The 25972-nt window shown below is 29.0% G+C and overlaps 1 protein-coding gene across 4 annotated transcripts; it reads left to right on the forward strand.

Moving 5' to 3' along the window:
* The first annotated feature begins 37 nt into the window (after positions 1 to 37).
* On the forward strand, positions 38 to 24921 carry LOC107452586 (zinc finger protein 236). 4 transcript variants are annotated; one of them, XM_043042949.2, is made up of 13 exons: positions 393 to 511; positions 1455 to 1558; positions 4588 to 5043; positions 6051 to 6344; positions 7963 to 8099; positions 8226 to 8353; positions 10306 to 11981; positions 12059 to 12214; positions 17249 to 17427; positions 18165 to 18511; positions 19672 to 19868; positions 21505 to 21775; positions 23813 to 24921. In XM_043042949.2, the coding sequence occupies exons 3-13, from the start codon at positions 4603 to 4605 to the stop codon at positions 24796 to 24798; spliced, it is 4812 nt and encodes a 1603-aa protein (XP_042898883.1). In that variant the 5' UTR covers positions 393 to 511; positions 1455 to 1558; positions 4588 to 4602; the 3' UTR covers positions 24799 to 24921. The 4 variants fall into 4 exon arrangements, with proteins under 4 accessions (XP_071035865.1, XP_015924576.1, XP_071035866.1 ...); XM_071179764.1 differs by lacking the exons at positions 393 to 511; positions 1455 to 1558 and adding an exon at positions 38 to 165; XM_016069090.3 differs by lacking the exon at positions 1455 to 1558 and having other exon boundaries at positions 363 to 511.
* Positions 24922 to 25972: the final 1051 nt, after the last annotated feature.

The following is a 25972-nucleotide window of genomic DNA, read 5'->3' on the forward strand; positions in this document are numbered from 1 at the left end:
CCCTAAGGTGATAGTGCAGTAGTCGTAATAATAAACTGATTCAACGGAATCAATGGATGGTATATTCCACAGCTTATCTCTATCCAGAATTTAAGGTTAAAAACCGACTCAACGAGATCTAAAAAGTTGAAAATTTCCAGAATTTCAACTTTTTCCTTAACAAAAGTATGGAAATAATTTAATAAAAATTTAAATTACTAAATTCATGATAAATAAGCATTAAAAGTGCTTTATAATGGATAAATTCCTTCAAAACGCACATTAAAGTTGCATATATTTGGAAGAAGACAGATTAAAACTACAAAGTTTCAAAGATCTTATTCTCCTGTTACGCAAAAAAGCTACGTCATTTACCATTATCCACTCTTAGCTCAACAATAAAAATTGTTGTTTATGTGTACTTGAGTGTAAATATTACAGCTTTTCGTTAAAAAATCATATATCTACTCATGTATCCCTGCATATGTAACTTATAAATGTTTCTACGTATCTAATTATAATAATATAACAGGTATGATGATGTACTTATTTTTTGTAATCTTGCGACATGGCGGATTGATATTTATTTTCATGATGATCCTCATCCAATGCATGTCGTTATTAAAAAAGTTTAGTGTTCTGCGGTCGCAAGTGCCGTAATGTTATCGGGAAAATTTTGGAAAGTTGAAAATTTATTTCGACACCTTCCAAATTTCTGTTTAAAATTAGGAATTTTACATAATAAACATTGCTATATTACACAAGATCTTACAATATCAACACTTAGCTATTCTGCGTATTATAACTAAATAAAATAACTAATTTATTTGAGAATAATTTCATTTTTTAGAAAATTAAACAAAACAGATTATTTTAATGACGTAACCTTCCATTTACTGAGTTAAAAATTTCTGTTCAATCAATTAAATAATTACATTATTTTAAAGTTTTTGAGTATGCTAACAAGCTCTTCATTGATTTGATAAAAATCATGGTAATATTTTTTTAATTTTGACAGTACATTCATATATGTATTGTCAAAATAATCTTATATAAATCTTCTTTAATGACTTCAATAGGAACATTGATTTCTCATATGTGCCAAATGAATGGAAAGAATACCTTAATTTATAATATTTAAAATTGCATAGAAAGAAAAACATTTTGATTCTGCCTACTACTAATAATAAAATAATTAATTTGAAGAGACAAAAAAATTTCCTCTTTGATTTTCTTTAGAAACCTATGAATTTTTTTGAACCATGAAAAATTTTTTTTAAGTAATTAAATCATGAAAGTGGTGAAATTTTTTTTGGAACTTAACAGCTGAAAAAGTTCAATAAATAGGCCCTGAATAGATTTTAAACTAAGTTTTTTTTTTTTTTTTGAAGAAAAATATGTGAGAGTTTACTTGAAGGTGGCTAAGAGTTATATACCCTTCGAGTTGGTCCCTTTCTGTGATTCTTTTTTTTTAGTTTTTTGCAGGCTGCTGCCTGGGAGTTGACAAGACTTGATGATTATTATTCTGCAAACCACAATATGGAAATCTTCCATGTGGCAGAATAACTACCAAGTCTTGGTAAGTGCCATGTAGCGGCCCGTGAGAAACTGAAGAAGAAAAGAGAAAAAAAAACCTTAGAAGGTTACCAATCTGAAAAAAAATTTTCAAGCTTAAAATTTGTTAGGCATTTCGGCGATTGTATTTGATGTGATACATGATGGAAATATCTCCCATGTGAAGACTTAATTTAAGACTTAAATTTAAACTTTAAGACTTAAATTTAGACTTTAAGACTTAAATTTAGACTTTAAGACTTAAATTTAGAAAAACTTGTGTAAAAAAATATTTCTACTGTGTTTACTTTTTACAAAAGGGAAAAGTATTTATAGTGTTAGATAAATGTGTGATGAGTGATATTTTTGTAGCCTGATTTATCGTTTCAACTATAATCCCCAAGGTGCCAAATGAATTTTAAACTTGTAAATTTGAAAAGAAAATGCAAAATTCCTGTAGTTTGTACAGGGATGGCTATGTGTTATATTCTACTAGTTTGTCCCATTTTGTGTATGTTTTTTTATTTGTTTCTCAGAAGCTTCCAAAACGTGGCGATTATTCGGCCAAAGATCATGATTCAGAAATCTCCCTGTGTGATGTAATTCTGATCTAGTTTTATTACATTACTGGAAAAAAATTCCATATTAGTTTCTGCACCTAAAGGCTTACTGTGACCAAATTTTTGTGGGCATCTGCACATGAGAAGCTAAAAAAAAAACATCGAAAGGGATAAATTTGAAGGGTAGCTTAAGAGCCAGCCCCTACATTTTATTTATTTTTTTTAAATTTAAGTTTTTTGTGCTTTAAGTTCAATCCCAGATGACCCAAAAATAGACTCACACCATCTGCCAAATCAATATAACAAGCATTCAGCTGTCTTTCTCCTAAGCAGATGGCAACAATAAACTAATTTTTTAATATTCAATATAGTTTGTTTACGGTAAGAACTCCCCCTGCCACAAAGTCAGAGGCCGTCTGCCGCAATGGAAACAAGAATAGCGCATTTTGGAGAGGTTAGCTTCTCTTCACTCTAGGGCAGGGATGGCGAACCAATGGCACTCGACACAATATTTTGGGCATGCCACCTATCACAATCGAAGCATATGTAACAATTAAATTAAAATTCACGAAAAACAAACAAAATAATAAACAATTATTAATACAAAAAATTAACACTTAATGCTAAAAAAACAATTAATAACCATAAAAAACAAGCTAACAATAAATAACTAGCCAAAATAATTTAAGAGTCCTGCTTAAACTAACATCTTACTACCTAATATAAGTTATTTGTCATCTAATCTGCAACAACAGAAGTCACACTGATGTTACTTTAAGTTGAATTATTCGTATAACTGAGACATTGCAAAATGTATTTTATTTCAACGTAAATAAAGAGTTTTGAGTTGATAGTGTTTAGTATTATTATTTTCCCTATAATCGTGAAGTCAAAATTATTTGACGGCACGTCTATGACCTCATTAAAAATTTCTTTTAGAAAAATGGCACATTGATGTATAAAGGTTCGCCACCCCTGCTCTAGGGCAATACGAAGAAAAAAATCCCTTTCTCTCGCTCATTCGAGCCAAAACCTGTCCTAAATAATGTTCCCACACCCCTACTTGAAATAGTTATACCTTGTTACCATAGTCACTGCCACGGGTCCAGCCGAATGTCTGGGGGAGTTCTTACTTTAGACAAACTATAGCTCACTTTGACATGACAAACTAATAGCCTGGGTATCAAATACTGTTAAAGTCCTCATTGCACTGAAATTGCGAATCATTTACAAATACACAGTCTCTTAATCACATAAATGCTCTCAACTGACAAGTGTTTCTCATTCACTGGAGGGGAGTGTGTGGCGGCAGTTTTATAAAGCTTAACAAAAGACCCTGGTTTTTTATAAAGCTTAACAAAAGACCCTGGTTAAAGATACATGACCTTTTCCATGGTGATTATAGCAGAAATGCATAACATGTTTTAGGTAGGCACAAAAAGCACACAATACAGTGTTGAGGGCCAGCATTAAAATAATGCTATAATTATAGAAATGCAGGGAGTAATTAGAGTATGTTTCAAAGTAATGTAAATGAGTTATAAATATTTCATTAATCTTTTATTCCAATACAGATAAAAAATAATTAGTGTTAAGAAATTTGAAAAAAAAAATACTTGTTAGATTACAAAGCAAACAATGTTAATTGTATAGGTATACAAAAAATAAAAGTAGTTTAACAACACATATTTATTCTAAAATTAGCATTCCACTATTATTCAAGAAACAAAATTTTTTACTAAAGTAAAATTGGTTAAATCTGATGATTGCTGTTGGAACTTCTAAATTATTATTTATTTATTTACAGTTTAAAATCTTTATAACTCAAACCTTGAAGCACGAGGTTTTGTTTTTTACAGAATTTTATGTTTTATAAATCATTTCACATATTACTAAACTTACTGTGCATTGCAATATATGTCAATGTATTTTCAAATAAAAAATATATTAAAATGCATTAATGAGCACTTAGGTATTTATTAAGAATAAAAAGAAAACCTAAAATTATCAATAGCATTAGAAATAGAATCGCAAATTTATTTGATTGCTTTACAGATTGTAAAATTAATGTGATTTAGAAAATCAAATTATATAGATTTACTACTTTATTTTTCTTGGCACCTTCTGAAATTTTATTTTGTTCCTCTTTCAGTTTATTTGCTCAAATTCCTAAGTAGTTTCATTTTACTGCAAACATTGAAGCCATTGCATAAAAAGAACTTTCATAACAAAATATACAACAACGAACTAGATCAGTGACTTAGTGAAAAAACTTGGCTAAAAAATGTTTCTGAAACTTTTTTTTTTTTTAAAATAAATATTTAAGACAGTTCAGGGGTTAGCTTAAAAGGCTTTTTGGACAACTTATGACCTACGGGCCATAGGTAGTCCATGCACTACTTCATATGTTACAACCTTAGTTTTTTTAGATATATTGCATTCATGTTCAGTTCCATCTTAAAATATTTTAATATATTTTTATTTTTATTTGCAGGACTTTTAACTGAAAATGAGTGTTGCCAGCGAAAGTGTAAAAGTTTCTGACTTAGCAAATCTTCAAGACAATATGTCTGTGATAAGAATGGAAAACTTGCCAGTATTATCGAATGGAAATGGAACTTTGGATTTTTCTTCTGCTCAATTAATCAATATCCCTGTTTTGCAGGATGGCTCTGTGTCTGGAATAGATTCACAACAAAGTTATATTCTTGCAACTAGTGTTGACGGCAATACTATTCTTGTTGATGCTTCACAGCTAGCCATGCTTTCAGAACAAACTATACCTTTATATGATGGAACAAATCTTTTTCAGTTAACAGCCCAATCTACTTCAGAAGCTACCACTCTTTTAGAAAACGCAGATGAACCCAGAGAAGAGACGCCATTGGAAACTGAAAAGAGTATTAATGATGTTGTGGATGATGATGAAATTCAACCTCCTGATAAAAAGGTAAAACAAAATTGTTCTACAATGACCAAAATTTGATTAATGTTAATTAATCGAATTTCATTATTTAAATTTCATTAATTGACATTAAGGCTCTTTGATATTAAGCTATTTGTGCTTTTCAGCAAGACGACAAAGTCATATTTGTAAAATTTTCTTTCAAAAGAACTATTTAGCAGATTTCCTTCAGATTTTGAATTATGACATTTAAATTACCTAGATTAAATTGGTCTGAAAATTTGCATTTTTAACACACCTTGCATTTTTACCACATTTTTTCAGTGATCAATGTATAATAAAATAATAAATAATTATTAAAAATTACTTTTTATTATTAAATTCTCTTTGAATAAGCAAGTTTTGTGACTGTGTACAGAAATTTAATGATTTACTTCATTAGCTCTTGATGTATTGTAAAATAAGTAAAAAATAAAATAAACATTAATTGGCCCACACTTTTGACTGTTCTCCTGCCTAAACTATTGGCACCCTATTTTCCAGATTGCTCTTATGCATTATGCTTTGAGAGACAAAAAGGTATGTTTCTTAAGAAAAAGTATAGTATTCTTACGCTAAAAACTTCCCCTGCCACAAAATCTGAGGCCGCCTGCTAGTATGGACACAAGAGTAGCACATTTCAGGAAGGGTAGCTTCTCTTCAGTCTAGGGCTAACACAATAGACCCGAAGAAAAAGATTCCCTTTCTCTCGCCGATCCAACCCAAACCCTGTTCTAAACAATGACCCCACACCCCTACCTGAAATAGTTATACCTCGTTACCATAATCATCGTCACTGGTCCAGACAAATGGCATGGGGAGTTTTTACTTTAAATAAACTATATATTTTGTGTCTGCTTTTGATCGCAATTTAAACTATTTGCTCTAAATTAGTACATTTAAAGTTAGGTGTTGAACCATTTTTTTAAAATGCTTTGAAAAATTTAAACTTAATTTGTCCAGCTCTAAGTATGACTTATATTTCTCATTTGTTTTATTTTTTTCACTTTTAGGGTTCTCATAAATGTCCCATGTGTAAACAAGACTTCTCAAATCGTAAACTTTTGCAACGACATTATAAAACTCATGCTGAAGATAAACCTCACCATTGTGATTTGTGTGATGCTTCTTTTAATAATTTATCAAATTTACATTTACACAATGCAACTCATTCTACTACAGGCTTAAAGTGTCCTGAATGTGACAGAAGTTTTACCAGACTTGCAAGCTTAAAATCACACTTAATGTTGCATGAAACTGAAGAAAATCTTTTATGTACTGAGTGTGGAGATGAATTCGTAACACAAGTAGGGCTTTTATTAAATTTTTTCATAGTTTCTTGGTTATAAATTCCTCTCTTAATATTCCTCCTTAAGTTTCTCAATAGCTATAGTTATGAAAGTGGCCATTCGCTACTTGATGAGATTGCTTACAGCCTCACGTGTTAATTCGTGGTATTAACATTTCAATTTTGGATAGGAAGGAAAAGTGAGTAACAAAGTTGTAATACTCAGTGCTTTAATATGAATAAATTAACATTTCATAATATAAGTTAACATTAAAAAAATTCATTCCTTTTTGTGATTTTCAACTAAACACTGTGATGTTGTAGAACAATCTTAGAGAGAAAAAAAACTAATTATAACTAAAGTTCTTTATTTTTGTTGTTTGAAGTTTTAAGAGAAATTTGTACATCAAAAATAAAGGTGTATCAGAATAACTAATTCTAGCCCTCAGATTTCTACAATATAGTCAGACCAGGAACAGAGAAATGTATGTTTTAAAGGGATTTTGTCATAGTATTAATCTCTAGAGTTGCTTATTCTTATTTAATAGATATTGCTATACAACTTTAATTCTTTTTCTCCCTGTAATATTTTTGAGTACTTACTCAGTAGTTTTCCAGTATATTCAGTTGTAAATGGTAAGTGCTCTAGTAGTCTATATATTATACTGAAACACCTCTTTTATAACTATAGCTAAAACCTTTTAAAACATAAATATGGACTTTTATTTAATGGGCCCGTATATTAAATAATTACTTTTTGCTTTTATCATGAAAAGTATTATATTTGAAAATTTTTACTATCCACTTCTGAAAGACAAGGAATAAGAATAGTTAAAAGAATTGTATTTTTGTTTATCTTCTCTGAGTTTTTAAGTTTCTTTTAGTTATAGTTTAAGAGGTCTCAATTTCTTTTCCTTCTTGAAATTAGAAATGTTTCACTTGGTATATAACTTTTATTTATTTCGCTATTTAAAGAATTTAAGAGTTTGAAATATTTATTCAATTTGGAATATTGTAGTAAGAAACATCTGAGATATAACTTTTTCAAAATTTACTTCATAGACTCGACCATTGTTCAAACTAAACAGCCTAGATTTGTCCAATTTTAAAATTAAGCAATCAAATTTATTTTCTTTATGCTTTTTACTTTTCTTAGTTGATACTTCTATTATTTGTTAATACTTCCTTTATTTATTAACTAATTTTTAAAAAAATGAGTACCGTATATTCCGGCGCATAACGCGCACCCTTAATTTCTAATACATTTTTTAAATTTTAAGATATACTCTTCCCAAATGTAATTTTTCAATAGGTATATTTCTTCATGTCCACGAAAAAGGCTGGATGGACNGAAACGAATTTTCAACTTGAAAAATTAGTGAACACATTAAAAATTACCAGAAATTTCTTCGCTTCTTATTTTCAACTTTTATTTTATTGAGAGTAAAATTAAGCAGTTAATAATATTTAAGTTAATATTTTATTTGACTGTAGTATTGAGGTAAATATTTATAGGTAAAATGAAAGTTTTTTGTTTTTGTTTGAATACATTTAGATTCGAAATATGTTATTTAATCATATTATTCATCATAAAAAAAGTTCAATTAAAGGAATGAACAATATTATTATTTTTCAAGTATAAATTGGACAAGCATATGGAAGACCACATGAAAGAGTTAGTCATGGATAAAAGTTTTGTTTGCCGCTATTGCTGCAAAGGATTTCAAAAATTAAGCTATCTAAAGGAGCATATGAAGATGCATTATAAAATTAAGTAAGTTGAAAAAACTAGCATTATTTAGATAGAAAATATTTCTTTTTCTTGTTAAATGTATGTTAATAATTGAAACATATTTAAAATATGAAATTTATTATATACATTATCTTATACATTTTTTAGAGCTTCCTTAAATCATCGACAGTATCGCAAAATTAATGACCGGTCCAAATTTCCTCATAAGTGTTACTTCTGTGGAAAGCAATTTCAAAAGCCAAGTCAACTGATTCGGCACAATCGTATTCACACAGGTAGAGAATTACTACTTATTAATATTATTTTAGGATTTTTTCTAAATAATGGGCTCATTATTTTAGATTGAGTATCTGTTGGTAGCAATCTTTCTGTTTCGAAGGTACATAAAAAAAGAAAAAAAATTTATAAATTCATGTTAAATATGTATGTCAAATCAATCAAATGAAAATTAAATATTATTATTACAAATGCACAAATTAAATACTAACATTACAAATGCAACCTTAAAAAAATATGTGCTATTCATCCAAATTGCATTTTTCACCCTGTTGTCTGTCAAAATCAGATAATATTGAAAAATTGTTTGCAAGATTTTGGTTGGAGGCAAAACTCAATTTTACTAGCATCTGATACATAATCTCATTTGTTTCTGTATTATGAAAGATCAAGAAAACAATGTATTTAGCTTTTAATTTTAAACTTTAGAAAAATGACATTTTTAGCATTATTTAAATTTAAGATGACACTAGATATTTCTAAATCTTTAATTTTTGTAGAGAAAATATAAAGGATTAGTTTATAAAAAATCTGAAAATTTTACAGTTTATTAAGTTATTTGTAAAACTAATCGTTGGATTCAAAAAATTAGAATTCTGAAATGGTATTTTTTGAAAATTAACATTTTTTAGTTGTAAAAGAAATATAAATCTTTAAAACTTATAAAATTCTGCATCAATTTGACCAGTCCAAGATCTCTGAACTATGAGACACAGCTAGCATCACTAATCTCGCCTTTTTTTTCCAGCAATCTGGTCAGTAATTCAGAGTGTTTAATCTGATAACTATTTATTTCAGTTATATTAACATTTATGTCAAGTTTAAATCTTAACAAAATAATTATCAAAAGAAACACAATAACCAACATACATAATGAAATTGAATTTTCAAAATTAGGATTTAACAATAGTAAATTTGTTCTTTAAACTTAAAATAAATAATGTACTATCACTTCATAGTTAACTCAGTAGCTAGCTAACTAAATTTTGCCGGTATGTCAGAGAAGAAGCCAAGAAAGATAATCAAAATAGTTAACATACTGCCAATGTCATAGAGAATAATTACTATTATTAGTTTTTTTTTTCTTTTGAAAAATTTCTGAGGCTGAATGAGATGATCCTTCTATCCCTAAATAATGCCTTTACTTGTGGGACTTGGGCATTGAGACTTACCTCAGATCTTAAGATGAAACTAAAAAGCTTTGAGACCTTTGAACTGGACTGTTAATCTGAATATTTTTATGTGAAAAACTGATACTTGCTTTACTTGGCTCTTTCCTCATATTTTGAAATATAAAATTTTATTTCTTACGTTTTATTATAACATTTATAATGAATCCTTATTCAAATAGACATTTTTTTCACAGTTTACTGCTTACTTTAATTAAATAAGCATTTCTGCTAAATATAAAGTAAACCTCATTTTAAGTAATTGATGTCAAGCTCTCTTAAATTCTATTGATTCTAAAATATATATAGTTAAGTTTTCATATCTATATTTTTAAATTTATAAAGAAAATAATACGGTATTACTGTAAAAGATCTATGTAGCACAGTTCTATAAACCACATAAACCTACTCCCTCAAACTTAATAAATTTGCTAATTTTTAATTCTAATACTAGTTCTACAAAAAAATTTATAGTTTCAAGTTGTTGTATTTTTTGTGTTGATTTTTTTTCTTTCTAAAACGTCTCTAAAATAGTTTAGCTATTGCACAATAGTTGTCTTGTCATTTATATTTTTTTGTAAAATTTACAAGATATTTTCCCTTTTCAGATATGGGTAATGTGTATCAATATGCACATAAATGTAAAATTTTATTTATAACATTATTGCAACTTTTTATTTATACTGAAATATTTGAGTAGAGTCCAAATTTATGATCATGTTATAAATGTTTAATTCAATAATTGCATCATTTTATAACATATTTTTTATTTTGGTTGACAGGAGAAAGACCCTTTAAATGTGATATATGCAGTCGAGCTTTCAACCAAAAAGGAGCTTTGTTAATACACTCAGTAAAGCATACTGGTGAACGTCCATTTATTTGTGAATTTTGCCCAGCAGCTTTTGCCCAAAAAGGCAATTTGAGAAATCATATTCGCCGAGTGCATACTTTGCTTCCTCTGGAAACGGGCGACGGAGTCCATAAATGTGAACTGTGTACTTGCGTTTTCCGAAAACTGGGAAGTTTGAATGCCCACATGAGTCGAGCTCATTCCTCGGCATTAGCTCCTACTATAGAAACAGTTAAAAATCAATGTGATTCAGCCACAGAACCACCAAAAGAAGTATCCACCGTTGTGAAACAATTAATTGAGCTGTCTAAAGAAGCAAAACTACAGGATATAAATAAAGATACTTTTGAAACAATAGTTGTAGACAGTAATGTAAGTGCAGACATATTGCAACAAGCCTTAGAGAACAGTGGACTTGTATCTGTAGAGCAAACAGATAAGTCAAAGCCTTATATAACGACTGTTGAAGACACTGCTACTGGCACCATGAGAAAACACATTACAAGGAGTGTTGGTGGTGTTAGATGGTATCAATGTATGTACTGTACTAAAGAATTTAAAAAACCGAGTGACTTAGTCAGGCATATTCGAATACATACTCATGAAAGGCCATTTAAGTGTGGTCAGTGTTATCGAGCATTTGCCGTACGAAGTACTCTTAATGCTCATATTAGGACTCATTCTGGTACTAAAGAATTTTCCTGCGAACATTGTAAAAAATTGTTTTCTACCTCAGGGAGCTTGAAAGTTCATCTTTTACTTCATAGTGGTGTCAAACCATTTTCATGTACTATATGTGATAAAGCCTTTCGAACGTCTGGTCATCGAAACAGCCATATGGCGTCGCACCAAAAGGATAAAGTTTCAAAACGTTCTAAAAAGAAACTTTCGCCACAAACTTTAGATCTCAATGTTACAGTTCCATTGCAGGAACCAATCCTCATTACAGATGAAGGCTTAGTTCAACCTGTATCAAAGAATAGTGCAATGTATAATGAGCTTATTAAAAATAAGTTTGGGGGAGACAGACCCTATCGCTGTTCTATGTGTGATAAGGGCTTTAAGAAATCAAGTCATCTGAAGCAACACATACGTTCTCATACTGGTGAGAAACCTTATACTTGTACTCAATGTCAAAGATCTTTTGTATCAAATGGGGTCTTAAAAGCCCATATGAGAATTCACACTGGTATGAAAGCTTATCAATGCACTGTGTGTAATGCTGCTTTCACCACAAATGGTTCTCTCAAAAGACATATGTGCATACATAGCAATGAAAGACCATACATGTGCCCTTATTGTCAAAAAACATTTAAAACAGCCATGAATTGTAAGAAGCATATGCAAACTCACCGCTATGAGTTGGCTCTTGGCTTAGAAACTGGAGTGTCTGTTACAGTTATGTCAGATGGTGTTGTTGGGGTTCATAATCCAGAAGAAGCTGAAAAAGTCACTTCAACCACTGAAAACAATACAGTCGAAAAACAAGCGCATGTTCAAAATAATGAGACAGAACAACTAGCAGAAAATGGTTGTGAAAAAGAAACTGTTCTTTCCGTGACAGACAATTTTGTTAATCAGGACGCAACTAAAATAACTATAACAGTATGTATTTTTGTATCTATTATTTTATTTTATTACTGATTATTCTACTGTCAATGATAATTTGCTTTCCATTGCAGGAAATATTGCCGCAGCATTTGTCTCGTGAGGTGTATAATCCAGATACTGGTATGATTGAGCACATCGAAGTTGTGAGCCAGTCAGAAGTTTTTGGACAAACACCAATATTCTCAATTCCTGAAACAGAATTTGGGGGAAATCAGTTGACTTTGCAGGTAAAAAGTGTTTTTAAAACTTTTGGCACTTATCACTCAAAATGTTTTTCAGTTGGAGAGATAAAAATCATAAATGATCAGCAACAACAAGATTTTCGAAATACATAAATATTTCTTTCATTCTAAAATCATCCCTGTTTAAGTGTGTCAAAATAAATATTAAATTGTATGCTGCTTTTTGTGGATATCAATGTGAGGAATAATCAGCATGTTTTTAATGGTCTCTTCTTGTTTAATTAAATCTTTCTATGTGAAAATTGGGAGACTTTTTACTTTTAAATAGTCACATTATTTTATTGAAAAAAGTTTTCCTATTAGTTATTTTGGTTCCGAAGATGTTTAGATCTCCTTATCAAACCGCATTAACTATGACTTTGTAAGATAAAAAATAAACGCGAAAGAAATTTTATGATAGAATTTATTAAATATTTACTGAGTAAAAAATATGCTATTTAAGATATTCCTAGTGTGATTAAAGATTGAATTAGACTATATAGTCACAAAAAATAATAAGTCAGCATTAAATTGCTTTTAATTGTAAATGCAGCAATTGTTTCCACATTGATTAATCAAGTAAAATCAGTAATTCTGACAAATTCTTAGAATTGTTGAATATATCATTTTCACAGTATGTGTTTTATTTTTATTGTGACTCTTTAGCTTAAATCTTAACTTGTTAAATAAATTAATTGAATGGGTTTAGAGGAATAAAAGCTTAAAATCAGAACTTTTTTTAATCAAGCTTAATCAACATAAAAAAAATTAGTCTAGGTACAGGAAGAGAAAAAAAAATTTTCTTTTTTCACACCTGATAGCTCTGAAAACTTTCAGCATTAAGAAATTATGCTTTAAGGCAAGTTAGGAATGGACAAACTATAATCTACCCAAACACAATGAAAAAGATTAATCGTAGTTATATTTATTACTTTTTTTAAAAAAAGGGGGGGAAAATACATTGAGGTTTTAAAAAAAAAAAAACATTTTTCCCATTTTCTTGAAGCATGTTGGAAGGAAAAAAGTAAGGACTTAGTTTTATTTAATAATTCAGAGCAGAGTTCTCATTTATGTGCTTCAGTTACTTTTTTAGGAAAAATTGTAAGAATAATATCTGGAAAATATTGACAAACCTTTTGATACTATGTTTAAAATGTATGTTAAAAAACTAATGTTTTAAATTGATAATACAAAAAAATTATTCAAAAATTGTGAACTTTTGAAAAATTATTTGCTCTAAAAGTTTTCTTTTTCTCAATTGTTACTATTGTATTTCAATAAATATAACGAGATAAGATTTAATGTTTATCCACAGAATACATTATGAAGTCATGTTAAACTGAAGTAACAAAATTTAGCTTATTTCTAAAGAATAATAAAATCAATGTTATATATTTCTTTCTTATGTATTATTGTTTCTATATATGTGTAATTAAATCAGAGCATGACAATTCTATATATGAATACATGGTATTTCTGTTGTTTTTTTAAGTAGGGGAGAGTGGGGTAGCCCCGCCCAGCGGATACCCCCGCCCACAGTCATTTTCATATGTATAGAATATTTTTTCAAGTCAATGGGCCATCGGACATTAATTGTTGTATTAAAAAAAGATTATTTTCAAAGTTTCAAGTATTTATACAGCTTTAAACATGGTAAACAATAGTTTTGAAAATATGTTGAATACAGTAGTCATGAAATTAAGAAAAATTGGTTGAATGTTTCGATTAAACTTCATTTTAATACTAAAAAAATAATTTTTTCTATACATACAGCATTAAAGTATGTAGTCTTAAGTTTAATTTGCACGAAGAAAGAAGTTTATATGTGAAAAATTGTTTGAGTAATTACAAATTTACAAAAAAATTGGATTTCGGGTAGCCCTGCTCACATGAATGTCGGGTATCACCGCCCAATTTTATTTTGTCGATAAATGTACGGTTGCAAAGATTATTATTTTATTGCTTCAAATTTGAATGTTATATGCATTTTTAACGACAAATATTGTTGTTATTAAATGATAGAATCCACTAAAAGTATATAAATATGTAATAAATAAAATAATTTTGTGATAAAAATGATAAATGAGGTTTATCTGTTGTCAATACATTGGTCACTTTCATTTACACCTGAAAAAACAGTCAAAAAGCATAATTTTTGTAACTGGGCGGGGCTACCCGACACATTTTGAAAAGAGCTGAAGAACATGTTTTTTTAAATTTCTATTTTTTTAAGTTAAACTATTCTTTTTTTGGTTTATTCTTTTTGCATTATTTAAGTAGATGGTAAAACAATAGAAACATGCAACAATATTGATTATTACTCAATATTATACAGAAATATAAGCAATACTCCTTAAGTGAGCGGGGCAACCCGACTCCCCCCTATTATGATCCAGAAATTTTTGAATTGCACATTTGAGTGAATTATTCTTTTTAGTGCATTGAATTTGCAGTTATTTCATCATAAATTTATGTAATTTTCTTATTACTTTTTGGTGTTTTTATTTTTATTTTGCTAGGGATTTCTATATGGTTTTTAAAATTATTGCATAAAATTTTTTTTAATGCAAAATAATTACATCACAATATACTACTTTTGAATTATGCAATTAAATTATCACTTTTTGATGTGTTTTAATTCTCCTAACTCCATCGTAAATCTAAGTGGTTTTTTGTTATTTTTTACGCATATTGTTCGGAACAACCACATGGTTTTTAAAATCCCAGTATTTTTAATACAGTATTAATGCCAGATGCAATCCTTGAACCCCACATTTTAGTAAATCTTTTTTTGACACCTGGTTTGTTTCATCGTAAATCTATGAGGTCTTGTTAATTGCTTTTGTGGCATTTATTGCTATAGATTTTCACTTTATTTTTAAATTCCTGATTCTTTTTTATATGTGACATGTAAAATTCAAAAAGAGCGAAATGTGCAAATGTTAAACTTTTTACTGTTTGTAATTTTGTTTCTTATTCCTTATAGCATATAAGGTGTTTTTCTCTCTTTTTTTTATTACCTGTCTTGTATTTAACATTTATACAACTTCTTATTGTTAAATTCACTAAATATAAAAATCTTGAAGCTGTATTAAATTAAGTTTGCATTCATAATATATATTTTTTAAGTTGAATTTGCATTTAATGTACTTAATCAAATATTTAATTTTTACTTTTATTTTATTCTCTATAAACCTTAAGTTTTTTTTAACGGATCGAATTCATTTTAAAATGAATTTTAGTCTAATTTTTTGTGTATATATGTATAAAAAAAGAAAATTTTTATATTTTCCATAATGTTTTTATTTTGTTTTGTGAAGTCCGTTTTCTTGTTAAGAAGGAAATAAATATTAGTTTTGCATACTTTAATTTTGAATACATTGTAATATTTAGAAGCATAATTTAATTTTGTACATTATTTCTTAGTTCATTGTTAAAAAAATTTATTGTCTGGAATGCTGATGCTCGTTTAAAAATTAACAGATTTTTGTAACTACAGTCAAACCCCGCTATACTGAGCCTTCAAGGGACCGAAATTTCTGTTCATTATAACCGGGAGTTCACTATATCCGTTCCGTAAGCAATTTTAACTAATGGTTCCGAACTCCTTTTTATTATACATTATTTAAATAAATGACAGAAGAAATGAAATACAAAAATGACTGAAAAATAATGCGTAGTAATAAAAAATGTGTTAACTTACTTTTAAATTTATTACTCTTAGTTTTGCGTACAAAAAAAGTTAGTGATCTTTAGCTGATACAGGGAAAAATTTGTCCATACATCTGCCTAGGTTAGTCTTTGTTTAGGGATGGAAAAGTGAGATAAAAGAAGCGAACAAGAAAAAATGCTTATAGCTACATTCCACTCTTATGGATGGTCTTAAAAATTAGTATAAGTATTTATTTTGAAGTAGACATTTCAAATATATTTTTAAAAAATGAAGAAAAAATTCAGTCGAAGACAGAAGAAAGTTCATTATGTCCAACTTCCTCACTTTTTTAGTTCACTGTATCCACAAAAAATAACATTATACGTGTATAGCAAGGCACGGGACCGAACATTTCGTTCACTATATCCGGGATTTCACAATAAACTGTGTTCACTATAGCGGGGTTTGACTGTATTAAGTACTTGAGCATGTGGCCTTTCAATGGTCATCCTGTTAAGCAAGTTATCTTCACTTGAAAAAGTTATGCACCACTAGTGTTGGTTCTTCTTTTCTGAGACTATGAGCTAGATAATTGTGTACAAAAACATCTTTGTATATTTATACACATACTTATTATTGAGCTTGCTATCTTTTTTATAACTATTCTAATTATTAAGAACAACATTTGCCAAATTATACCATTTATCATCAATTTTTATAGCTTTAATCTCAGCATTTATCATCAATTATATGATTCATAAAAGTTTATTGAATTTTTATAGCTTTAATCTCAGCATTTATCATCAGTTATATGATTCATAAAAGTTTATTGAAAAAGTATCTTGATAAGTGCAGTTTTTGGGGTCATCACTTTTCTTTTTATTATTATAAATAATTCAACTTAGTCTCCATTTTGATAGATATGTAGTAAAATGTATGTTTAGACATTAGTTTAATATTAGCTTTAAATTTCAGTTGTGTGACAAACTTATCTTATGGATTTTCTTTAAACATATATTTTGTTTAGAACATTCTGAAATGTTCTAAACAATTGAAGACTGTATATTTAGCTGTATAACTATAACTGTCCATTCTTAAATTTTTCAGTCATACAGAACAATCTGCACTTACTAGCATACATTTTTAAATATTTCAAAAAAGTGGAATTTTAGCTTCACGCTAAAATGCAATAAAAGTATTACATAATTGAGCTAATGTGTCATATTGAATACATTACATTTATAAACCTCTTCCACTCATTCTTATTTGCTTATAATATAATAATTGATTAATTGAGAAAAAAATTATTAGTTATTATTTAATTATCAATTAAGTTATTATTTAGTTGCTATTAATAATGCTATTTATAATTAAAACCCATACTACAGGCTGATACTGAACCTGAGGAATTTGTTTCATCTACTACAACAAATGAAAATCTTTTACCAGAACATCTATCAAATATCTTGGAACAGCAACAAGAAACTATAGTTGAAACGACACCAGCAGCAAATGTAGAAATCAAATCTAAAGTACCTAAGAAGCAAAAGTTTAAAAGACCTTTCAAGTGAGTTTTTTTTTCTCATTGTAATCATCCAATTATTTCTGATTCAAGTAAATTTTATCATTAAAAAAAATTCTATGCATTTCAGTTTAAATACTTCTTATTTTTCTTGTACTTTCATTGTTAATCAACCTACAAATGTCAGCAATAAACTTTTAATTCGATTTAAAAAATATCTAAAAATCTTGAACCTTTTTAGAACTCCTAAAAATAAATGTAAGTTAAGAAGTTATACATAGTTAGAAAACATATTATTTAACTTTTTAAACAGTGTCCTTCTTGAACTTTCCTTTGTGTATTTAATATATATCAATGTTAGGATTACAAACACATTTAACTGAGTTAAGTGCTTTTAAATTTATCAAATACGACATTTGTAAATAGCAGAATTGCCCTGGCATCCAATTTAGCATTTCTTGTTTTTGCCTCTCTCACCTCCTCCATCAAGTTTTTCTAAAGATCAGTTCCATTATTTGTCATTTTTTTACTAGGCTTAATAGCCATGATCCGAAAAGCCAGCAGCCTGCTCTATATGTTTATACATATACTATAGATAACATCAAATAATCTTTCTAGATTTAAGATTCTTTCTAGATTATTAAAGTAGATTAATCAATCTAGTTTATTTGAATTAGAATAATCTAGAAAGATTAAAGTTGTTTTAATTTATTGTAAGGCATGTACTGCTTTTTAATTAAATAGTTGAAGTTATACTTATTGTGTTTTCTTTTTTGCCTCAGGTGTGATCAGTGTCCAAAAACATTTAAGAAAACTAGCCATCTGAAACAACATATAATCTCTCATACTGGTGAGAAGTCTTTTTGGTGTACAATATGTGGGGATATGTTTAGTCACAATAGAGTCTTGAAGCAGCACATCAGAACTAAGCATGAACATGTCCGGGATTTTAAATGCTCCATTTGTAGTACTGTTTTTACTACTAATTATAACCTTTTGAGGCATATGAACACCCATGATACACACCTCTATCCTTTTCATTGTGCTTATTGTTCTGATAAATTTATGACAAAGGACTGTTATAAGTTACATTTGGATGAATATCATCAAATTCAAGGAATCAGGGAAGGTATGTTTATTTACTTTTTTTTTACTCTTGATATTTTATAGAAAAGATAAATTCTAATGGATGGCATTTTTTGCACAGTTCTTTGGATAAACGAATTTTATAAACATGTGAAAAAATTTTCAATTTCCTTAAAAAGTTCTTGAGATATGGTGAAATATGCAAAATATAAAATTAATATTATAGGGTCCAAAATTTGGACTACTCTCTTAAATAAATTAAGTGGTTATTAACTATTATATTATTTATTTACTAACTATTATATTATTTATTTACACAGGCTATAAATTAATACTATGTGCAGTAAAAAACTAAAAATCTTGTAATAAATATTTCAAATTAGTTTAAAAAATCTAAACGTTATTAATAACACTACTCTGCCTGAAAACCAGCCCTGATACCAACTAATTTTTATGTAAAATACCTATTCTTCTAAATCTGAATGTCCACCGTATTCTAGAGACTATGTTTATCAGCTCTTACGTAGAAGAGGGTCAAATTTTATGTTCATGAACTTGATATGGATAAGGGAAAAGGATTACTTGACCCATCAAATTTCTTCTGAGATGTTAGAGAGAGTAAACCTCTTAAAGCATAAATCAGTTAAATTGTAAAAATAATTATTTAAATTGATTTTTTTCCTCCAAACTATTCTTTATTTTATACATATCAGGAATAGTTTGGAATAATAAGGGAAAGCTTTAAACCTTTTTTTCCCAACTAAACATCAATAAATGATAGAAACACAGAGCCAAGATTTTGATCAAAAGTGTTTGGTGAGAGTTGAGAGGTACCAGAAGCGATTTCCTAATCACCTCTACTTTTGATCACTCTCTTGACTCAACTATTGAAACCATATTTTTCCAGATTTGAGTTCTAAATCCACTAGAAAAGTATATTAAATCAGAAAAAATAAAATTTTTAGTCTGATTTTGTAACTTCATTAATTGTCTGTACTAAATCATAGAAATATCTTAGTCGGTTACTCAAACTGTTTTATATCATGAAAATTTAACCATCAGAGTTTTAGTTATTTAAAAAATTTCTTTTTTTAGCGAAAAAGAAAGTTATTTAGATAAATAATCTGTGAAACTTTTTTTACTATGGTTAAAAATATTTGAACATTACATTTTCATTAATTTTGTATAATATTTTGACTATAGAACCTATAAATGAAATCTTTGAGAGAATTCACGAAGAAATGTCTGAAAATATGCCAGAAAAAGTTGTACAGGAAGGAGTAAGTATTGAAACACCTGATCAGAACTTAGAAAAATCAACAATTCAAGTACAAATGTCCAATAATACTGATGTAGTTGAAAAGATATTTTTAAAGTCTCTGAAAGAAAGCAAAAGAGGAGTGAGTATAATTTATTTTAAAGTCTGAAATTTAATCATTTTTGTAATGAGTTTCAACTTTAAAATAGTTTTTATCAGTGATAGGTACCTTTATCTATCGTTAATTCATTTTCTAGGAAGATGGTTATACTTAGATAAGCTGTGCCTTCAGAAGGTTTACTTTTTTGGGGATTTGATGACTTTAGCAATGAATCAATCTTAGCTATAAATTAATCTTGATGACTTAATCAATTAAAAACCAATGTTATACAGGCATGCCACTTTTCTGTGGATTCATTGAATTTTGCTTTTTTTTACCAGTTTTTTATTATTTTTAAAATTAATCTACTTTTCTGATGTGATGTTTCCTTTTTTCCCCACATGATTTCTATAATTCCTGTAATCAGTGCAAATCAATATTAAAATTATATTATGGGTTTAACTTTGCACAGATGTAAGACTTATACAAAAAGTTCAAATTTTCAGTTAAAAGTCTTAATTCTCAAAGTTATTTAGTGATGACCATATCTTTCACATGACTGTTGGTCATTTGATATAAAGATAAGTTTTGATTAATTATTTTAAAATACTATGAATTTGATATGTTGAACTTACAATTTATTCAAAAGTGATTGAAGTCACTTATCACTTTTGTTGTTTCAGAATTCAGACTTTTGAATGTTATTATATTGAGAAATAACAAACTTGATTGATTGAACTTTCCTGTAATGAAATTTTATAAAGCTGAATGGGAGCTATTTGTTTATTGTTTTTAGATAATGCAGTTATAAATCAAATCTTGTATGATAGATATTAGTTTATAAATCTCTTTACAGAGTATGTTTGAAATGATTTAAAATGAAATTATTTACAACTACTAATTAACAATGAAATAGTTACAGAATTTTTATAATTGTGAACAATTTAATTGAATAAATTTTTAAAAATATTGTTTTGCTGCATTCTAAATCACTGAATTCTTTAGTTAATGGCATTAAACTCTGAGGAAGAAATTTTAAATTCAATTACATTTTTTAACTAAGTATTAAATCTTCAAATTAGCTCTTTGTTGAAATTGGTTCCAGTTAGGAGTTAATAATTAATGACAATTTGAAACAACTAATAGAAGAGTTATTCATTAATTTTTATTTGTAATATGATTTCCTTTTTTACAACATACTTCGCAATGTAATATATTTAAAGCTATCAAATCATTCAAGAGTAAAAGTTAAGGTTTTATAGTAAAAGCCATTTTCCTGTGTTATGCCTGCCTTATCTCAAAACAACTAAGAATATTTTTTTATTTATTTATTTTTTTGGAAAGAGGAGAATTCTCTGTTTTAAATATTTAATGGTTGATTTTGTAAAGTGATGAATTATAAATTATCCTCAAACATAAAACTAACTTATCACAACACGTTCATAAGGGGATTGAACTTAAGATTATTATATTTTGCTTCCTCCTCAGCATTACAACCTGTTATCCAAGGCTATCTAGCTCAGTTTTCTTCATCGAAATCTCTTAGGGCCAATGCTCCTCCCGCGTGTTAGTCATATTATTTTCTAGTTGAATTATTCTTTCTCCCTACAACAAATTCATCAGTATTATATGTACCTCTGTTTGATTTCAGTTTTTATTAAAGTTTTTCTTTTTTCAGGGAGGAAGGGATTATACCCCTAAGCAAATTCATCAATGTTCACAGTGTCCAAAGAGTTTCAAGAAGCCCAGTGATCTTGTTCGACATCTAAGAATTCACACTGGGGAAAAACCATATGCTTGTGAGAGCTGTGGCAAAGCTTTTACTGTAAAGTCTACATTAATAAGCCATCAGAAAACACATACGGGTGAAAAAAACTTTTCTTGCCATGTCTGTAATTCTCTTTTTGCTACAAAGGGAAGTCTAAAGATTCACATGAGACTTCATACAGGTATTTTTTTGTTATTAATATTTTTTTTTCTTTACTTTTTTGAGATTTGCCAACAATATATTTGTATAAAAAAATTTTTAGTTGCCCATTCTTATGTTCACATAACCTTTCACACCACTAATGTTGCTTCACTTTTTTTGGTAGAAAGTTAATATAATTATATGAATACCATTAAAATATTTTTTTTTCAGATCACTAACGAATAGCAATTTGTTAATTATCTATCAGACTGATTTTTGATAATAATATCTTTTAAAAAACAAGAAAAGTAGTTATAAAACACAATTTCAAAAGTTAATTCAATTATTTTTAATTTTCTGACAATTCTAAAAAAGAAAGATAAAAACAAGCAAGATCAAGTAGGCTTACCTTTACTTTTGAACATTTTAAAAGGGTGCATCCTTATGGTACATTTTTAAAGGGTGCATTCTTATGAACCACTTATAGCTCAGTGATTAAGGCACTGAACTGTGACTGTGAAGAACTGGGGTTCAATCCCCAGTCTCAAGCCCACTCATCTGCAGATTGATGGGTACGAGCTTGTCTGGGAAGTAAAAGCAGCTTGTGCACAGTATTGACTACATTACTGTAACCATGCTGTTTATCACAAAATTGTGGAGCCTTAATATCCATGAACGACTATTGCAGGAATGTTTTACTTTTGTATACTTTACTTGACAGGAACAATCATCACTTAGATTTAGCAAGCGTATTGCAGAGATGCCAACTTGCTCCGGACAGCAAATATATATTTTAAAGTGGTAGTTTATCAATTGTGATTCTTGGTTTAATAAATTCAATTTAGTAGATTTTTATCCAACACTATTTCTAAATAATTCGTAGGCTTATATAATTCACCACTTTATCGTACTTATGTCATGCTGTACCTTTTAAAAAACAAGCAAAAACAGTCAAATATTTGCAAAATTTACTTTGTAGTTATTTACCGTTTTTTTTTATTATTTTGGCATGTCCAGAGCAGTTGGCATTTCTGGTATTGTTGAGTTAAAAATACTAAAGCTTTGCACGTAGCAGATGAAAAGAATTTACCATAAAGATTGATAACTGTAGTTCCCATGAGAATTATTACATAATCCAGTTGATTCTTGCAGGAATGGTGTAATGGTGATCTCAAAACAACATTCACCATGACCACTTTAAAATACTGTTCAACTATAAATATATTATTAAATTAGAAAACAATTTAATAGCTGTTTTGCAACAAAACCATTGTTTTTACAATGAAATCAATTCTTTGTTTTGTTAAAAAATTTTTTGATTTTTTTTTTTTTTGTGTTTCCTTATTTGACCTTTACCGCATTTGGTGCAGAGGTTTTCCTTCTCGATAGTAGAGGTTTGATTGTCTCTGCTAAAGGTTTTCTTGAATACAAAGACTGTGAAAAAAAATTCCATGCCTCTCAAATGTGGTTGTAAATTGAGGTGGTCGCTGCATAGAGTTGGTCTTTGCTGGCTGTTTCACTGTATTTGTAACTCTTTTTATATTTTATGCTCTGTGAAAAAAAGTAGGCAGACACTTCAAAATGAATATCATAGATTTGTTTATTTACTTTCTTCTTTATAACAACTAACACCTTATTTGAAAACCAAACAATTATTTTTATGATTATTGATTATAGCTTTAATTGTATTGTCAATTTATTTTGTGTCTTTTCTATTTTGTTTCTCCAATAAGGAAAGAAAATAATATTTTTTATTCATGAAGATTTTTTTTTTCAAATACTTGTTTGCATTGTAAACTATTTTTTTCTTTCACAGTTTATTACATTACATAATATATTACATATGTGTTTATTTATTTCTCTCTCATTAAAAATAGTTAAAACACTTAGTTATTTCAAACATGTGTGATCAACGTAAATTACCACATTAATTACACTAGTAATTGCAGTTCACAAGTAACAGTGCTCAAGTATTCTAAGAAATTGTAATAAATATTTATTTATGTGTAATAAATGTTAATTTTGAAAAAAGTAAAACTATCAAGACGTGTTACTTATATAGTTATCATTTTTTCAGGTGCTAGACCCTTTAAGTGTCCTCACTGTGAGTTGACATTTAGAACTTCTGGTCATCGTAAGAGTCACATGGCTTCACATTTTAAAGATCGTACTAATCGTAAACGTAAATTAACAAATACAACTGCTGAAAAAGAACAACTGCAGCTGAATAATATCATGGGTTCAACACTTGTTACTCTTGGAGAAGATGTTGTGAATGCCTTCTCTTCAGAAGCATGTACAGAACTGCCTACTTTTACTTCAGATAGTTTTCAACTGCCGGCCAATTTATTCAATCCCAATGTACAGTTAACCACCATTGATCCCAACACATTACTTCCAAAACCATTTCAAATAGATGCCTCAGTACTCCAACAACTTCAGGGACTTAATTTCAATATCACTTTGAATCCTGCAGTCAGTGAATCCCAACTGATAAATCCCAAACCATCTACAGATTCTAATCAAACCCAACAGATTATTAGCATTGATGGCAATACTCCTGTTTCAAACTCTAATACATTTACAATAAATCCTAATATGATTATTCAGCAACTGGGATTTACAATAGCTTCTCAACAACAAACTGATATGCAGAATTCTGACAATCTGACTTTAATCATACCAGGAACTAGTCTACTTAAGAATGGTACTAATAACATAGTCCAGACAGGAGAGTTGCTAGAAGCTCAGGTGCTGACCGTTGGAGAGGGGGCCAAAGAGAGCACTGAATTTATTGATGTGAGCAAAAGTCAAGAAATTTTTTTAAATCCGCCAACAGTTTCTAGTTTCTCAGAAGTGTCTTCAACTCCAGTAGTGCCCGAAACAGTGCATGTGTGTAATGTCTGTAGTAAAGGGTTTAAAACTGCTAAACAATTAAATAATCATGTAAAAACTCATAACAAACCTGAAAATATTTATCATTGTGAGATATGTGACATTAATTTCAAATTGAAAAATCAGCTACTGAAACATTTAATTAAATTCCATAAAGTTAAGAATTGAAGTAACAAATCAGCATTATTCTCATATTGTAAGGTTCTTTCATCTGATATTTCTATACTATATTTTTGTATTCAAAACTGTTAATTATTATACTATTTATTAAAGTTTAAAATATATTGCTTATTTTATTTATATATTTTGATTCACTATTAACTATTTTCATAATTAAAAAATAATAATAATCTCTTACACGTGTGCAAAAGTATTTTCAGTTCAAACCCTTTTCTTACCACATGCTTACGATACTTTTGTATTAGTTATCTTATTGCCACTGATACATAGGATCATATTATCAAAAATATAACCTTTTAGTTATTTTAGCATACATTATTATAAATTCCAAGATTTTTCATCATTTTGTTTTAAGAAGTGTTTCAATGTTTTCCAGAAAACAGGAAGATTTGGTCGTCTCTGAAAATGATTTTATTAATGAGGTATTGCATTATATATTCCTCTTTGCTCTGAATTAGAGCATAGGGCATCTACAGCAGCTTTCTATCTCACCCTTTTTGTTGCCTGATATTTTGCCTCTCTCCGTGGCTTTCCTATTGTTTTCAATTCACTTACAATCGTCCTGCCCCAAGTATTTTTAGGTCACATGGTCACAACCATGATTCATACCAACTAAAAGGAAGAGTCATGGTGACTCAGGGGTTAGAGCGCTCGCCTCACAATGAGGTGGCCCGGGCTCGATCCCAGCGATAGCTGGTTGATTCGAATTCCGCACCCGGCTCGATGCTGACATAAAATATCCTGAGTGGTCGACGGATCATGGGTTAGAGTCCCCTTGCCGTCAAAGTAACCGTGGAAGGTTTTCGTGGTTTTCCTCTCCATGTAACGCAAATGCGAGTTAGTTACATCGAAAAGTCCTCCACAAAGACAAAAGTTCTCCTAATACTTGATCTTGTAGTTCCCTTGTCTTCTGGATTAGGTTCAAAATTACAAGGCTACGGAGTTAAACATTAGTAGCCATAAACCCTAAATTGGGTTGGCTGTTCAGCAAAGGTTGTGAAACTAAAGGGAACATATTAGGTAGAGGGCTTTCATCCACTTCGGAGAGATGTGCATGATTTCAGTTTCTGTAACAGGTAGGTTTTTACGAGATAGTAGACAGTTGGTCTTCAACACATGCAAGCCTACTCACCCTGATAAGATAGTAACACCAAACAGCGGA

The sequence above is a fragment of the Parasteatoda tepidariorum genome, chromosome 4 (genome assembly GCF_043381705.1).
Source record: "Parasteatoda tepidariorum isolate YZ-2023 chromosome 4, CAS_Ptep_4.0, whole genome shotgun sequence".
Taxonomy (NCBI): domain Eukaryota; kingdom Metazoa; phylum Arthropoda; class Arachnida; order Araneae; family Theridiidae; genus Parasteatoda; species Parasteatoda tepidariorum.